The sequence below is a fragment of the Nothoprocta perdicaria genome, unplaced genomic scaffold (genome assembly GCF_003342845.1).
Source record: "Nothoprocta perdicaria isolate Ctin4 unplaced genomic scaffold, notPer1 scaffold_136, whole genome shotgun sequence".
NCBI classification, from domain to species: Eukaryota; Metazoa; Chordata; class Aves; order Tinamiformes; family Tinamidae; genus Nothoprocta; species Nothoprocta perdicaria.
Window position 1 is genome coordinate 1,780,795 of NW_020454494.1, and position 18,986 is coordinate 1,799,780.

The window sequence follows — 18,986 nt, forward strand, 5'->3', positions numbered from 1 at the left end:
ACAAAAAAAAAAAAAAAAAAAAAAAAGCGCTCCTTTGCTCCGTTACGTTCTTCATTTTCTGTTATTACCAACAGAAGGACTTAATCTCTTTTAAACTTCATTATATATTGTTTCAAAGGCTATATCCTATTCACTGGGGCTTTTCTCACATCTCAGACTGCTTTAAGTAATGAGAGACGAGTAAACAAAAGGCAGTATGCTCTAGTGTATATCGTGCCACATCATATTATTTTCAAGGGAATTTTATACTTTTCCAGGAAAGATTTTGAGGCTCAACAGCCTCAGATAAATCATACAGCTGTTGTTCTTACTTCATCTAATCAGATATATCTTCATGTTCCGCTGTAATTCTTATTTCATTGAGCTTTGAGTTTTTGGAAGAGCTGGGAAAGATGTAGGAATGTAGGAAAAGTGATAGGAATTTATTCAGAAATTGAATTGGAAGCTCTTGAGCAGAAAAGCAATAAAGATTTATGTTTGAATGCTGTGCAAAAGTACAATATTTAACTTAAATATAAATTTAAATATGGCAATTTAGAACTTTCACCACCCACTTCTTTGTTTGTTTGTTCTTGTTACAAGAATTGAAAATGCAAGAGAGCAGATATAYGTTCTCTCCAAAACCTTCTCTTCTCCAGGCCAAATAGGCCCAACTCACTTAGTCTTTCCTCATACAAGAGATGGTGCAGTCTTTTAATCATCTTTGTCACTCTCTGCTGGATCCTCTCTAAAAGCTCCACATCCCTCTTATACAGGGGAGCCCAGAATTGCACCCAGTACTCCTGACAGTCTCACCAGAGCTGAGAAGAGGGGCAAGATCCCCACCCTTGACCTGCTGGCAACACTCCTCCTGATGCAGCCAGGATCCCACCGCCTTCTTGGCCACGAGGGCACACTGCTCACTCATGGTTAACTTTTTGTCCACAAGGACTCCCAGATCTCTCCAACAGGTCAACCCCTAATCTGTACTGATGCCTGGGGTTATTCCTCCCTAGGTGCAGGGATCCACCCCGGGATCCCATTGTAGAAGGCTATCAAATTTGTCAAACATGACTTCCCTTTTGTGAATCCATGCTGACTGCTCTTCACAATCCTAGAGATAGTCTCTGTATTGAACTGCTCAATATATGTAATTATATATATGAATTTGCAGGTGAGGGAAAGCTTGAAAAAGCGAGGGAAGGAGGGAAGGAGGGAAGGAAGGAAAGCTGGATAAATTGTTATTGTGGTAATGGTATACTAAAATGGTATTATGGATACTCCAGTATCTGGAAGAAGCAAAAGAAACTTAAAACATGCCTTTATCAGAATATATGGTGTATGATAACAGAAACATTATACATGCAATAGTTTGGCTTACCATTTTATTATTTAAATTCTGTGACCTTTTTTTCCCACTGCAATTTAGTATTTCTCATATATTGTGAGTTCTCCTGTTTCTATATGAAGTACAGGTATGGTAGTTTGTCAGCAGTAGATATTTTTCTCCAGAATGTATAATTTTGGTCCAAGAACTCAAGCAACGCTCTCACTAATAATGAGTACTGTGTAAGCAATCCCCAGGCACTGTTCTGAAAATTTACCTGACATTCATATTAGCACATTTTACTAAATATATATGTGGCCATGGGGGAAGGACATCATGGTCAAGACTCCAGAGAAATAATTTCCTATTTGACAGAACATAATTGCTCTTAAAAATAGATTACTATAGGAAGTACATGAACATAAACCCATCTCTGTCATTACTTAGCATCCTTTTCAAAATACTTTGAATAATACTTTCATTTTTTTTTCCTTAAAGGGATGTATTGCAATATAAATTGCAATACAGTAAACAACATTTGCTTTGATTTTTGCCCGAGGAAGTATTCACCAAACCAATAGGAATGAAGCCTTTTAAAATTAGTTTCACTGTTACACTGTTATTCTACATTTCCTGCATATAAAGTTCAAAATTTTCAGAACAACCATACTAATAATCATACTTTTTTTTTTTTTTTTNTTTTTTTTTTTGTTCTTGCAACCTTGGAAATTATGTCTTTGAGACTTGTAACCTTTTTATCATGCCAAATACACTTGATCCTAATTAAACAAAACACCATATATTTAAGCAGTGATGTGTCATCCAGTAAAGTGAACATTTAGACAGGCTGTCAACTTCTCATCTTATGTCATTTCCAAGTTGCTTGGAAACAGCTTACACTTCCCAAGAGGTTCTGTAACTTCATAAAAATTAGAATTCTACTATTACTTCATTTGGTATTGCTCAAAAATCTAAAGGTTATAGATGTTATATGCATTAATATATAAACCAGACATTGAAAATTGCCAGTTCTGTCATCTATCTCACTTCATAAACAGCTTCTTTTCTTCTAAATCCATGTAATAATATATAGTGATTAATTTCATATCTATCTTACATACTTATATCAATGGACATATGTTCACTCTCTAATGTGACATTGCCACATGTTCACCCTCTGATGTGACAATTTTCAAAAAAAAAAAAAAAGAAATTTAGAAACCTGAAGAGATGTATGTTGTAAATCCTGCAAAGCAATAACTACATTTTGGGGGGCTACATCAAAATGAAATTCTCAACTTAAAGTTTTAGAAATGGCTGGGAATATTTAGATGCCTAAGGTGGTACAGCCAGGAGAAAGGACTAGGATCTCAGTAGGCTGGAAAAGAACTCCTCGCTTCCCAGTACTTGCACATGTATTCTAGGAATTAAATCATAAGATAYTCATCAAATTATAAAGTATCACTCTGTACATATTTCCCCTCCCTTGCTATCTCAACTGCTCAGCTGGCTCAGAAGTACCAGGAGAAAAGACAGTTGGAAAAAAGAGAGATACCTGGTCAGTCTTTCTGTGTTGGCAGCCTTTGTGATAGGATTCTTTACTGAGAATTTGATTGTTTTCTAAAATCTTATTTTAGATCTCAATTTGGATGTGGCACCCAAACTACATCTTCAAAGTTGATTTAAATGTTCACTGAAACGTTTTTGAGAACATAACACAATGTAAATTTGTGTGTCTGTAACCTTGTCAGTAATATATCAGTTGTTCCCCATTTATCTTTTACCAGAAGGGCATTGCATTTCTGCCAGTTTGTTTAGCCTGCACTCTAGCTCAAGAAAAAAAAAAAAAAAATCATTTCATCAATATTGTTTTCACTATGCCTATGGCAATCAATCATGTAAGCCCTTTGCTGCAAATGTTTGCTGCACTTCTATTTTTTTCTACATATTTATAAAATTAATGGAGGATTCCAGGAATTAACCTTATAAATTGAAACGATGCATCAGTTTCTCCTGTTTTGAGATGACTGCTTGAATAACAGGTTTGAGGGTTTTAGTATATCATCAGACATTGTACATAGGATTTGTAGTTATTTCAAAACAGCCAACATTTTCATAACAGGTGAAAACAACAGCATTTGCTCACTGACAAATGTCTTTTATATATATTCAGACTAATAATTATGCAAACTACTTATAAGCATATGATCAAGTAAGGCTTGCATTATCTAATAATGTAAAAGCAAAACCAAACCCAAACAAAAACCTAGATCAGTCTCTTCCATTAAGCTGGAACGAAAAAAGCTTACATGAATAAATTTCAGATGTAGCTATTAAGACATTTTATACTCCCTGCTTGGTCTCCATAAAACAGCAAGTGTTTGCAGCCATCATGATGCAGAAGTAGCACACAGCACTGCTTGAAACCTCCCCACTATGTTTCAGCCCAGCTCTTGCACCAGCACAAGGCTGGATTACAAACCTGGAAGTCCTGGTACTGGTGCATCAAGGATCCTGAGTCACAGCATGAAGAATGTGAATTGCCTGTAGATGCAATTTAGCATTACAAGTCTACTGAACCATATTCAGAGTGAGTCTCATTGCACACTGATCTCTGCAAAGGGCTCTAAATAGTTGCAAAATAAAACTGAATAGAATGGTAGGGTTTCCTTTAAAATTGGCAGCATGAATGAGGAAACCTCAAGAACTGCTTTTAGAGAGCTAATCTGGAAAGACAGGTTACTTCTTCAAAATAGTGACCTTTAGTCCTCTTACATCACACTAAGAGAATTAAACAGAAATATTTTTTTTTTTAGAAATTGTTTTCCATGTTTAATGCCATTGTCTTATTATGAACATGTCATACAATATTAATAGAACCAGAGAAATCAAGAAACCAAGCAATAAAATATAATTAGATTACAGACTTTAAAATGCAATCTTAAATCCCAGCACCCAACTATTTCTTTTAGCAAGTGATACCTTAAAGCATTTTATTTTTCTTGAACTCAAGATTCGATTATTTAGTGAGGTATATATGTGATTATGTATAACTTGCTTTTATAAGTATTTTTGTGCTAACTCTTCTTTCATGGTAATTTCATTGTTTCTAAGATTTAAACAATTGTACTGCAAATGCAGTTCCTGGAAATGAAGAGTATGTCATTGAAATGCTGGTACTACCTAAATGTAATAGCTCAAACTATTAAGCAAGTAATTAAAGGCTGTCTGAGCAATAAAAGAACAATTTCCAAGACTGCATTACTCTAGTAGTTCAGTATATATGGCCCAGTTACTGTAAGCATTTCAGTAGACAGAGGTATGTTCAAATGGAATTCAAATACTGGACATAAGCAGATATCAATGCTTAAACAGATTTGTCAGAGTCATAAATACAGAGCCTGGTGGCATAAACACAGAGCCTCTGATGCTCACGCTCTTGTCAGAAGAAATACCACCAATGTGCCAACATCAGAGACAACAACCTCCAAGTAACTATTCTAATTAACTGTTTAGAATTAGTGGTTTATTTTATTATAATTGATGTCTTATGTTGTTAAGTTAAAGATTTAGTCAGGAATCCTTGCTCTTCATTTCTTATTTCTTTGTTTATACCCAAGAGAAAATCTCGGGGGAGTAAGGAAACAACAGAAAACAAACAAACAAACAAACAAACAAACAAACAAACCAACACAAAGCAAGCCAGGCTAAACCAAGTACAGAATTGCCATCATTTCATATTTCTTAATATTTTCTGATTAATAAAATGAATGTCTACAGTTGCTCTAGTAAGACAGAAATCTTAAAAAGGAAAAGATTAAAAAAAAAGAAGTCCCATTAATTGAATTGTATGCTTAAAGAAGTTATGAGAGAGAAAAATGAACTATTCAGAGGCCAGCACAGAAAACTATCATAGATGGATTTGACTCCAGAAGTGCTAGACATATCCAAAGATGTATAAAAAACATCTTCATTATGAGATGTGTGAAAATAAACACTTGATTCATCACACTCTTGAAGGACAAAATCTATGAAACCAAATGAAGAACTATAAATGCATCATTTAGTTTAAGAAAAAAAAAAAGTGCAGGTTTCTCAAGTTATAACAACTAAGAATTTAGTTCAAAGAAAAAAAAAAAAAAACTAGACTGTTACAGTATAATCATTAAGCATTGTTAAAATGAGGCTGAGCCTGCAAAAATGATAATCTGCCTAGAAAGTCCCTGACAGATCTGTTGCTTTACTCTGCCATGTCTACTGGTTCTGTTAAATACTATAGTTAGATACAAACAAATCCACAATAAAACAAACTTCCAGATGCACAGGTTAATAAAAAGCAATGAACCACCTACTAGCATAAGATGCAAGTGTGTTCAGAAGTCCAGAATCCCTGAAGATTAAACACTCAGSACACCACTGATCTGTTTCAGCACAGTGCCTAGACTCATTTAAAATGCCCTGATGTAGCCAAAATACCTGCATGCGACTAGGAGATATGACCTAAGGGTGTAAAGGGTAGATGGAGATCGAACAGATTACCCTGAGGCATCTCAAATGGAACTAGAAAATGATGAAAGGGAAACCAAGTCATGGCCTTAGGCTAGGATTAATTTCACCTAGACTTACATGTCTAGAAGTTTCAGATTTAGTGTACAGACTAGATCTTAGAATAATATTTTTGGAGTAATAAGACCTATAGCTGATGAGCTGATGATATATATATATATATATATTTTTTTTTTTTTTTCAAGGAAAAAGAAGGAAATTTATCTCATTTACTTTAAACACTGAGGACAGAGCTAAGCAAGGTTAGATACCTTATTTTTTTAAAAAAATAACTTAGGAAGGAAAGTTTTGCTGCCAGTAACTGAGCTATCTTGGGAGAAAAAGAAGACAGGTATCAAATTCGCTAGACCCTCCCTGTGTTCACATTCTATATCTTGACAAGAAAGAGTTGGTTGACATCCCTAGCCTGTTATATATAGTTTAAATGTACTTAACCCCCAGAGTAAAGGTCAATTTTGTACAATGAACTCCATTTTTGTCCTTTTATGCATGATTACATGGTAATTAAGTTTTAATGAAAAGCATTAGGCTGACTGCAATTAACATAATCGCTCTAGTCAGTTCATGTCCTCATGTTCTACATGCTGAGCTGAGTGGGCAAGAAAATACACTTTTAATATTGTCTAAACATTCTATGAGCTTCAGCCTTCTTTTTTACATATATATATATACATTTATTAGAAGCAACTCTGCCTACAYATAAAAAAGAGTAATTCATAGAAAATATTTTTTGATCTATCAAGTTTCATCTTGAGTAGGTGATTCATCATTTTGTTTCTCTCCTCATACCATTCTTTCACAGTACTCTCTTTCTAGGTATATGTAATATGGGCATTCCAGTTTATTTCTCATTTGTGTGTGTGTGTGTGTGTTTTTTAAACTCATGTTTAAATAAAATATATTCCTTAATAAGTACATTACTGAAAATACTTTAAGTGACACAAGGATTTACAACTTGAGTAGTTATCTTAATATAACTTGTAATAAATCATTACATTTTCTAGAATTCCCACAAATTCTTTTTACTAATTTGTGTAGCATTGGTCTAAACTGACATATAGCTTGAATATATGATGAATTTAGAGCCTGCAAAGATTCTCATATATCCATAGTTCAGTGGATTCAAATGTTACTGGATCATGGCAACAGAGGTCTGCCCATTGTCTGCACTGAGTCTTTTTGTTTTATAACTACGAAGAAAAAACGTTACAACACTACACTTACCAGRCGGGGTGACCTGAATTTCTTCTATAATTTTTCTTCAACTGGAGGTGAGATATTCAGTTCCTTACCACTAATACAAATTAACTTCAGTTAGACACACACTTCAATTGGTCAGCATGATCACTGAACAGATCCATAACGTTTTACAGTAATCTGACAAAACCAGTTCTTCACTCTTCACGGGATTTCCTTTTCTCCTGTTTACTACTCTCACTACCTATGTCGATAAGTCTGGCAACTTACATTATTTTCTTCCTGACATAATTTATGGATTAACTGATAGGTTTGATCCTTCACTACTACATTTGTAAAATTGACATTTTAACACAGCTTGAAAAGCAGCATATTATATAGTACACCCATCAGCAATTTCAGAAAAAAAAAATTCTGCTCTTGTTCTTTAGTTGATACTTTAAATATCTCATCACACTCTGTCCTTCTGGCCACAACATCCAGAAAAAATAAATTTAATGAAGTAAACTGATAAACTAAAACGTATTATTTAGAGAACAGCAACATCCCCCTCTTCTCTCTCTCTCTCTGTAATATTGAATAGATATCCTCATTCAGAAACAACAGAATCGGACTTATTAGTGCCATTAGTGACACCGAAATAAGAGACTTCTTAGGTTCACATATTTTATTAATTCATCTTCCTTTTCCTACATTCCTGAATAGATATACCCTTACATAAACTGCATCTAAATATATAAAGATACAATGACTGAATCAAAGACAGTAATATAGTCTCCCTAGAGTATCACCTATGGTCTCTAAGACGTCAGTCACAGCATAACATAAAAATCTCACATACTCAAGTTTGACAACATTGATGCCATTCTGTGTACAGATATGCTTTTACTTTAGACCTGAAGATGAAACTTGAATTTTTTTATTAACTTTACAGTAAATCTTTTAAAGTTTTTGAAGAAGGTAAGATATATGGTATTCTTTTTTCCTTCGTTTAACTGCGTATGCACATAATTGCTGAAATCATAAAAATGATCAAGTATGCAACCAATGTAGTGACTAAAAAAAAAGAAAAAAATAAATAAAATATAAACACACAGGAGTTAATAAATAATAACAGTTAATAGTACTGGTAAGATTATATAAAAGAAAAAAATTTGCATGTGCAAATCCATCTGGTTTTCTAAGTAAGTATTAAGAAAATAATAGTGAAGTTGCTGTAAAAAYGAAGGGCTAAGAAATCTTGAAGGAACAAAGGAAATCCAAACAAATTCTAGTAGCATCTRTTTTGCATAAATACATGTACTAGTTATAACAATATCTTTTTGTAATGACTAAAGAGGTTGTAAGATAAAAAAACAAATGTTTCATGCATACTATAATAAAAACTGATCATATTTGAAATGAAAAATGATTTACATACTTGAGAACTGAATGGAAAAGCCTGATTTGCTGATAAAGAAGTCGCTGTCAAATTGTAATGTCAACGAGTTGAAAGTGCTGTGAATATCCTCCGGAAGAGCTGAGCCACTCCATTCTTTTAGCAATATGCTGCTCTCAACAGGCCCGTCCCATACCTTCAAGATGTCATGAGCAACCTCGGTGTCAAAAACAATAAAATGCAGACTGCAAAATATTAAAAGATTTTAAAAAAGGGTTACTCATGAAACATAATTACATAAAAGTCAAAGCAATAATTCCCAAATTGTTCTTAATCTGGAAATGTTATTTCTGAAAAAATACTGGTGGTTCACAAGTGACACACATTTATTTTTTCAGTTAGATAAGATGATTTCACAGGACAGATTCTRTTCTGTCCTCTTTACATTGCAACTGCAAAATCCACTACTATGATATATTACACCTGTTCTATAAATTGTTTTGATCATAAATATTTTGAGGGTTAAGAACTATGATTTGATGAAAGCTTTCCTCTTGTTATTCAAATACAGATGCCAAAACTACTAATGATTAAAATTAGAACTGATTAGAAGAAAATGATATTCTTTCTAATCATCACTTGTCTTCTACTAGATGTTAGCATGTATAGTCCAGGAAATTCTGACAGTTCTGTGGGTTTTGTTTTTTTTTTCTATATATATATTTAAAAAAGTCTTTTCCCACCTTTGCCTTCTGACAAAACGCATAAACTAGAACTGAAAGGAAATGAACACTCTAATCTGTATTTATCTCCAGTTGAAATACTAGATTTAGAGCAGTGTTAAAGAATGTCATCTTAGTATTCAAAGTATTCGCAGTGATTTCAAGCTCTGGCTGTTGCTTATGTTTTTAATTCTGAAGAAATCTAGTAATTATCACTGTGTTGATACTTCTTCATTGAATTCATTATTAATTTCCAATTTATCCTTCAAATAAACTGATTGGATTCACCTGTGATGGTACAAATTCGTTATTTGGTTTAGTGAAACGGAGTTACTAAAAAAAAAAAGAGGATTTTTCAGTGAATGGACTTACATTGATAGTACATCTTGATGATCAGTTAAAATGGTTGTTCACATAAACTGATTATTGAAACCGCTTAGTATTTGTTTACATCATCACATATATTGCATTGTAATATATGCAATATATTGCAATAACATATGTAATACATATGCATATGTAATATGCAATACTGCATTATAATATATGCATACGGTAATCTATGCATATATTGCATATATTACTTCCATTGCAGTAAGAAACTAGTCTCTGCTGCCTATCATTAAACATGGAAGGATCAAGGAATTCTGAACTGAAATTAAGATAAGCTATTTTGATTAGAACAATGTTTAATGGTTTTGCTACATTCTTGTTTTCAACACAATTTCCCACTAGGAGGAAATATTTGCATTATTTCCTGTGAGTATCTGCAGCAAAGATGAGTTGAAATAATCTTTAWTTTTTGATATTCCTTCCACAGTTAAGCATTCTCTTAAACCTGTTCACACTCACTCCTAATGTCTTCTGAAATGTTGTTGGTCTTAACCATTCAGCTGCTTATAAGAAACAGTGTTACATACTTTAGAATATATACTATAAAAGAAGGGAGCAGTAACAGTAAATGAAACCCCCTCAGAGGTTATATAAGGCTTTATAGTTTTAATCTCTGGCTGCTGTTAATTTTCAAATCCTTACCAGGCCAAAGTATTCATGACAAAAAAAGCTCTTCTAATAGATACTCAACAAATGCCAAATTCCTGATGCAAAAGTACTCCTAGCAGACAATCTTGCACTTTATGCTTTCTTGAGCTTTTTTTTTTTAAAGAAAGTATTGATTAATTATATTCTATACTTATATCACATTGAAAAGCTACTAGTTATTGCATGAAAGGGCAATACATCGTGGCAATAACATAAAAGTAATAATAATAATAAKAAAAGCATTACAGAGATTATAGGGRATGAAATCTGACACCACGGATGACAGCTTAATGTTTTAGATGGTTGACAATTAGAAAAAGGCATAGCAGTGTACAACTCCACAACTCTACCACATATGTCTATATTATCTAATGTAATTGACAGTTCTGAATCAGATGCCTAGCTGTCTTTTGTACAATTTAGGCACCCAGCTTCCCTGGAGGAACAACACAGCAAAACAAGCATCAACTTTATTAATGTAGGAAGTAGTTAATAAACATAAAACAATGTGGAAAAGATAAGTAGGTTAGGCAGAGAATAAAATTTACAAAATACTGCAGTCAACAACAGAATTGACTTAATTAATTATGTACCTTATTGTCTTTCCTGGATCTGCTTCAATAATCCAAGTACAATGAAGATTATTGTCATAGGGTGCTGGGTAACCTGGAGACAAAATGCGCCCCGATGTAGCAGCATGAATTCGACCACCACACTCAGCTACAAAATAAATAAGGATTGTACTGTTTATTTTTCATAAGACCATGATATTTTGCACTTCTATTTTTCCCTCTACTTCACATCTGTCTTCTAAAAAGGTAACATACTGGCCTCCCTCTGAAACAATGCTATACACTAGGATATATACATACAAGCCAAAATATGTACATGACTTAAAAACACACATATAAAAGACCTCATTGCTGTCTTGTCATGAAGCAAAAAAAAAAAAATGAAACAAAAACTAAACAAACAAACCCATATGTTTTTGTGATTAAGGTATTACTGGAAAAAAGAGACTAGCTCAGATAAACTGAGACTAGGAAAGCACACTTTTATGATCAGCAAAGGGCAAAAAGCATAATGTTTAGAGACCTCAAAGACATTTTRTCTAGTATGTTTGTCTTCTTAAACTACCACTGAATAACTGAATGCTGAAATTCAGAGCTCATGCAGTTTGATTTTGTAATTAAAACACTTTTTCTATTGTTCTAATTTCCAAGTGCCTTTTGTTTAATGCTTTCAAGATATTATAAATGCCTTCAAGCTTAATTCCTTCATAAAACGGCTGGGTTTTGCCTAGTGATTTCCTTAGGTATTTAAATATTTAAATGCCATATGCCCACCAATGAGAGAATAAATCAGAAAGCTATGATTTGAAAGTATGCTCTACCTCATTTCAACATTTTTATCATTACTCTTTCACCTTGTGTAGAGACTTAACTGCAGCACAAAGTAACCAAAATCAAACCGGGCTTACTGTGCTTACTTAGAGTAACACGTAATCACCTGGTCAGTTTAAAGAGAGAAGCTGGTGAAACTCTGTGCAGCAAAATCATTTACCACTGAGGCAGCGTATCACTGACTTCACAGTTAAGTGACATCCCTGAACCCTACCTTCGTTACTGTAATAGTGTGACTTCACAAGTACTGAAGCTAAAGAACACTSCCATGGGAACTCTTTGTTCACTGTTACCTATGACAGCATAAGACATATAATGATGAAAGAAGAATGGCAATGGGACCAGATGATTTGCCAGTAACAGCTCTTGACAAGTAATCAGCCTTCCATATGCCACTGAGACACTCCTGACAACCAAACTGTTACATGGAAAGAGAATAACTGCAGTGGAAATAAGGTGATTGATTTATTTACCTACCCTGCTATTATAGTCATTCCCTAAATATGATTTATAGAACCACAGTAGAAAGATAAAATTATGAATGMTTTAGCTACTTTTCAAAATAAGTTCTTCAAATATAACCTTTGCCTAAAATTTCAGTGTATTTTTATTATGTAGGAAAATCCTGTCTGCAATAATCCCCTTGAAAGAGATCTGAGGTTAAAAAAAATCTCTCTTTCTCTCTCTCTCCCTCTAAATATATAGATAATTACTATATTTACCAAAGTACTCAGAGAAGCCAGATTTGTTTTAACCCTAATTAACTGGCTTTCTAATTCTCAGAAGACCTCTTCAGAAATAAGATATATGATGTAGACTTTACTGAGATGCAGTAGATATTACATAAAAAAAAAAAAAAAAAACCTTTAGAAGCAAATGAGAAGCTTTCATCTCAAAGAATGAAAGTATGTCTATATAAAGTATTACCTTAAAAGGTGATTGATAGGTGACTAGTTTCTTTTGCTTGTTTTTTTAATTAACATTAAATTGTAACTCTAAACCATAATAGAAAATGAAGAAATATTGCAAAATGAATGTTTTGAATGATGAATGTCTTAAGCAAGAGACTCATAGAAGTCAGCTGCCAATCTAAAGCAACTTGCAGAAGAAGCTCTTCAAGAATATACTCCTTCAGAAGAGAGTCGCTTTTTTATTTTTTAAGTTGTTTGCAATGCCTTTATGAGACTTCATAAAATGACTGAGGCATAATGATTTCTTCTTTTGATCAAGGCTAAGAGAAAAGTAGTAACTAACTAGCTACTAACCTTTAATGAATGGCAGGGCTGATCTGAGCAAAAGACTGAAAAAAATAACTGCTAATGAACCAAGGACGAATTGCAGGAATTGTATTTTGTTTCTTTTGTTCATTAAGGGCTGGAACAAATTAAAAAAAAAAAAAAAAGATGAAAAGAAATGCTATGTCCAATATAGCAGTGTATCAGGAAAATGACTGGGTGCAGAATATGTGGTAACTGTCTATCTATGCCGTTGGTACTTTTCACCAATTAAGTTGAACTGAATGAAAAGATGACTTGATAAATGTCAAATATAGACATTGTAGATGTCACTGAAGACAACAGCAAGTATAAAATGTTCATGTAAGACACAACACATGAAAAGAAAAGAGGTCTCTGGAATCATAAGTCCATTAAGTGAAAGTGAGTCTAGGTAAGGAAGCGATCTTTTGGAAGCGATAGTGTGTCCATGTAAGATAGTGATCTTCTTTGAAAGTGCCTAACAGTAAAGCCATAGACCCATACAGCTCTTATAAAGAGGACAGAACTGAGAAATAAGAAGAGGCGAATCCAGTCAGATTGACACCGAAAAAAAAGATATATAACTAAGATAGCACAGGATAAACCTGAAGGAAAAAATGAAGGTATCTGCAGAACTGAAAGCCAAGAACAAAATCACCTACAGCAGCTTAACTGAGTTTTTAGGGATCTTCTTAAGACATTTTCCTGAGCACAGAAAAGTAGGAAACACAGTAACAAGCTACTGAAATTAGCAGACTAGCTGTRAAAACTTCACTTTTAGATTTTCAGGAAGTAAATAATCAACATCTGACTAGCTAATTAATTTGTTTCAGAAGAGTTTTATATTGAGAAATGGAAAGAAGATTATACAAAATACACCATCCTCAAATGCCATTTTAAAGATTCAAAAAAGGATAGCAAGTAAAAAATTGCATTAAGATTCGTGAATAAAGTACATAGAGTATTTTTCTTGCTTTTTGTCTTTTCAACCATGGTTTTGTGCATTGTTGGAAATGAAAATAAAATTGTATATTTTGTTAATCAGGTCAGGGCATAATTCCAGTAAAACATGAAGTGAGATCCTCAAGAAATAATAGATTTTAGTTTAGTGATTCATGAAACAGCAACAAAAATATGCAGAAACCATATTTAGTAATGCAACTGCAAAACCAGATACTCATGGATATTCAAGGATACCCAAGGTCTAATTATGTCTCTCCGCTACAAAAGGGAAAACTTTTAAGGGAAAAAAAAGGCTACTCAATTCAATTGAGGACTTGAATGTAGAAAAAGTCTGGATTTTCTTTAAATCAAAACTGTGAAGAGCTGTTCTGACCTGTAATACATATAATAGAAAATAATAGATATAACAGATACAAYAGATATAGTTCCAGAATCAACTGGGAAATAACACTGTCTACTGATAGCAGAAATGCCATCCACTGATGTTATTCTAGCTCCCACCCTCTCAGTAAGGTGAATCTTTGAAAGGAAGAGAAATTGCTCTTTTACAGACTGCAAGTCTGTGAACGTGTTCAGCAGAAGGAAGCTCCATGATAGAGAATGCAGCACCCACCCAACATGGGGGAGAGGAAACAAGCAGGGATGCTGCAGGYCAAGTGAGCATCTTGAGATATTTGGTGTGCTGCCTGTGGCTGGCAAAAGAAGAAAAAAAGAAATAAGCTTCAGAAGTCACACAGAAATATTTTGCGAGCTCTCAGGAGAACTGCATGTGAAGTTTACTGAGCTCCTGGAAGTCACTGAAAATTGCTGGGTTAGAAAGAAGTGGAAGAAAGAAACTGTCTTGTAAAGGTGCAGTGGGCTGTACTGGTTTTCAGGTATTTCGGTCTCTCTCAGTATTTCTCCATTTAATATTTGGGTTGTTTGTAACGAAACAAGAGTTTCAAAGACTTGAAGATATGGTGTTTTAAGAAAAAGCATACCTCTCAAGTCAGATATACTGGATACACTACTGTGGCAACAGTGACTCAGTAGATCAAATAATTCATTAGTGTAGGAGGAAAATAGAAACTAACTTCTTATTAATGAGATTCTGAAATAATTTCTGATTGATTTATTACTACTGCCTGTGACAGCATACCAAATCCAGGATCCCATGTGAACAAAAGCAGTAGCAAATTAACAAACAWTTTTTTTAAAAAAGTATTTTAATCTCAGTGAAAATTAAGTAATTCATGATTTTTATTATCACAGTGATTGGCGCGTGAAAATTGGAGGCATGGAAGGGAGCTTAAGAGTTTATGAGAACAGTTATCAGCAGASGACATACATAAATTTGTCCTGTACTTGTGAATACACAATATATATTTTGGTTTACCCTAGACAGAACCRTTACCCAAAGTTTTCTTTAGCCACTGCTAGTCAGCAGTGCATTTCATTGTGAGGAAAATTATAATTGAATGTCCACATTACATTTTAACTTAAAATTTAAATCATGGATAGTATACAACAGATGATACACACACTTAAATGACCAGGAAACAAAACAAACAACAACAACAAATCTTTCACTGTTACAATCCATATTACCCATGCAAGTTGGCAAAGGTTTGTCCCAGACTCTTCTGTCTCCACTTAAACAAGTCAAAACACCACTACCATGCATTGCATAGCCRGGATTACAGCTGTATAAAATGACAGTATCTATAAAATGTCCTTCATCTCGAATTTTGTAGCCATAATTTGGTATGCCAGGATCTTCACACTTTACTAGATCAAAACCTGCAAATGGAAAGGGAAAAGAAAAAAAAGACAGAGGAAAATATCAAACAAAATACAATGTCAACAAACTGCAATCTGATTCAACTCTCAATGTCATATTCATTGCAATGAATATTGCAAACTGAAATAGCAAGAACTAATTTATTTGCACTATTTTAAAAGAGTATCAGTGAATTTATTATTTTATAATTCTTCTACTCTTGCAGTCTTCTTTATTCAGAGGAAGAGAGGTGGTATCACCTAGCACTGAATGAGAGCTAATCTCCATTTCCAAGTCAGTAGACCATATTGGGAATTTCAGGAAACACAAAGGTCGCTTCATCCATGAGAGTAGCAGGACAGCATGGCTTCAGTTTCTCCTCTAATGAATATGAAGATAGATCTTTATGAACATTTTCAAAAAGGGTTCTCCTAGAAAAATGAAAGAGCATCTAACGCCTTGTTTCTCCTTCTGCACAAAAGCTAAATCTATCTTACTACTGAGTCTTCTGAAAACAGAAAATGTTTTCTTCTTAGCATTTCTGTTTGAATTGCATTACCTTAACTAAACATATTATACCAACTGATATACCATCATCCATGATTTTGAGGTTTGTGTGCAACTGTTCTGTGAATCTCACAAATAAATGAACAAAACTTGACAGAAATCATGATTTTGTTCATGATGTAGTGCAAGGATTTTTTTTTTTAAACACAGTATTTTTAACGTAGTAAAATGGGATGTCTGAATCATGCACACCCAAATCACAAAGAAGAAGTCCTATTTCACTTGTAAGATTTATTATTCGATAACAACAAACATTATTTTCACCATCTGGACTCAAAAGTTGGCTTTCACCTTTTCTAACCCTGCTTCTAAACTTGGAAGAGTAACTTTGAGATATTTAGGCTACTTTCATAGTCAATAGAGCATACAAGTCTCAATAGGACAAATCAACACAATTTAGATAAGTGTCTAAGTTCAGTCAGCAAAATCATCCTATAGAAATACTTATTTTTTCTATTTACTGTAAACAGAGACTAGATTCTTTATATAAAACTTTGACCAGAATTTTGAACATATAGAGTTACAGGAAAGAAATCTCATCCAAAAAGAATTATTCTATCACATAGAACCAGTATCTCTATCTATGCTTCTCAAGTAAGGAATGTCAAGGGCCCCAAAATCTATTAGCATGCACTGACCAAAACTATAAATTCTTTTAATCTCCAAGAAGAACGAGGTTATCCCTAAGCCACCTGCCAGCAATAGTTTTCCCTTGATCATGGTTTTTAACTCAGATTGTATACTAAATTGCCCAAAAATGCTTGAGAGTGCTAGAAGGTCRAAGCTAAAACCATGCTAACCATCCTAACATTTCAGCAAGAGAGAAAATTACATTTCAGCACTTACACTGATTCCCTCACAAAGTTCAATTTACAAGTAAAAGTTTAGCTTATGTGCCAGGAAGACTAAAATTACAAGTTATTTTCATAAAATGGAAATCACCAACTAGAATCATAGAATGGTTAAGGTTGGAAGGGGCCTCTAGAGATCATCTAGTCCAACCTACCCACTCCAGCATTTAGAGCACGTGGCACAAGGTCACATCCAGGCAGGTTTTGAAGACGTCCGGGGAGGGAGACTCTACCACCTCCATGGGCAGCCTGTTCCAAGGCTCTGTCACCCTCACAGTGAAGAAGTTCTTCCTCACATGCAGATAGAATTTCCTGTGTTTCAACTTATACTCACTGCCCCTTGTCGTATCACTGGCCACAACTGAGAAATGCAATGTATTATAGCATTACTCCCTTACTAAACAAGGGTGCTAAACTTTTACACATCCTTGCAATTTAACTGTGTTGTATAAAATAAATGAACTTACTCAGTTTTCAGACAAAAGGAGTGGCATTTTAACTAATGTAATAACAATATATTGGTATTCTTGGTAATTACAATATAAAACAGCCAGTTGTCTAATAACCAGTATCTAAACTAGTTGTCTGAATTTGMTTTCCTCAGAGTTAATAGTAACATATATGGTATGATTAACCTATTCCTCAAGTAACTACCTTAAAGATATTCACTGAATTGCATAATTCGAAAAAGGTTTATTTCTCTTTACTCCCTGTCAGGAGGGAACCCAGGTGACTAAGTCATTCAAGTGAGTTGTGCACCACCAGAAATAGCTACATTTCTTGATTTTAATCTCCTTACTAAACATACACATAAATTAACTTAAAAGTATAAAAAATGCAAGGTTTTTGATAGGTACTGTGATGATATTTTAATGCTGATTTGACAGCATGAGCCCAGGTAACACTATTTCTCTGCCACCTGCTTTTAAATACTTTCCCATCTTTTACTAAATGAGACATTTGTTTACCACTAGCAGTGCAATGTGATTGACAGATTAATTTTTCTCTGATTAAAGAATCTTCTCTGTGTGTTATTAAATAACTTCTTATACAAAACTGTGAGATATATATATTTATATATAACCTGCTACATGAGAGCCTAATTCTCTGCAACTTTCCACCACATAAATTTTTTACGAAAACCCAGTATCTTCCACATCACTAACTGAATGAGGCCACTTTGCATTCACTTTTGCAGAAGCATAAGGATATATATGCAATACCAAGGCAAAGCTCTTTTCTTTTTTTTTTTTTTTTAAGAATAATTTCTCAATGCTGCTTCTGTAAGATTAAGGTGCCTTTTAGCACCAGATCTTCTCAGTGAGAAAATAAGGGCATTCCAAATGGTATAAAACTAAGTATAGTGTGCTTAACTCTTCACAATCTGTTTGTACAGTATAACATGGCAGATAGATACACATTTTTTTTTTTCTTTTCATCTGCTACAAGACCCTTGAGGAACCCTGAAACCTAAGCAATGTGAAGTGCTAAAGACACCCTGCCACAAGCTTCAGAAGTTTGACAGAAGCCTACAACAGCCGGCCTCCACTTTTCTACTTTTGCTTTGAAACTGCACACAATAAATCAYCTGCTATTTCCTTCACCTTAAAAATAGTTTATATTTTTGTATCACTCACTCATACCATCAGGCATGCTCTAACATACAAGTTTTCCACCTCCTTTCATTTGTAGACTGATACAAGTTTCCAAAGCAAGCCATGATCCCAGTACTGTGAAAATCTACACCTCTTGAAAATAAGCTTGTTTTTCTCAGTTGTTTGCAGACTCTGTGCAAGAAAACTGTGAGTGCCCATAGATGACAAGCTGAAAATCACTTTAATACTATATTAAAATACTATAATTGAATTAAATATAACATGTTCCAAAATATATTAAATTAATCATGAAATGGAATGACCTTGACATTATTTTATTAACATAAAAACTTACCTGGGCTTTTATAGATAATCTTTGTTC

The 18,986-nt window shown here is 33.8% G+C and overlaps 1 protein-coding gene across 1 annotated transcript in view; it reads right to left on the reverse strand.

The window, feature by feature from the left end:
- CSMD1 (CUB and Sushi multiple domains 1) overlaps positions 1 to 18,986 on the reverse strand; it is a 471,181-nt gene that overhangs the window by 146,865 nt on the left and 305,330 nt on the right. The window contains exons 22-24 of the mRNA XM_026033888.1: positions 15,420 to 15,611; positions 10,804 to 10,930; positions 8,490 to 8,692 (exon numbers count right to left, since the gene is read on the reverse strand). Coding sequence (XP_025889673.1) covers positions 8,490 to 8,692; positions 10,804 to 10,930; positions 15,420 to 15,611 — 522 coding nt within the window. The remainder of the gene's footprint in view (positions 1 to 8,489; positions 8,693 to 10,803; positions 10,931 to 15,419; positions 15,612 to 18,986) is intronic.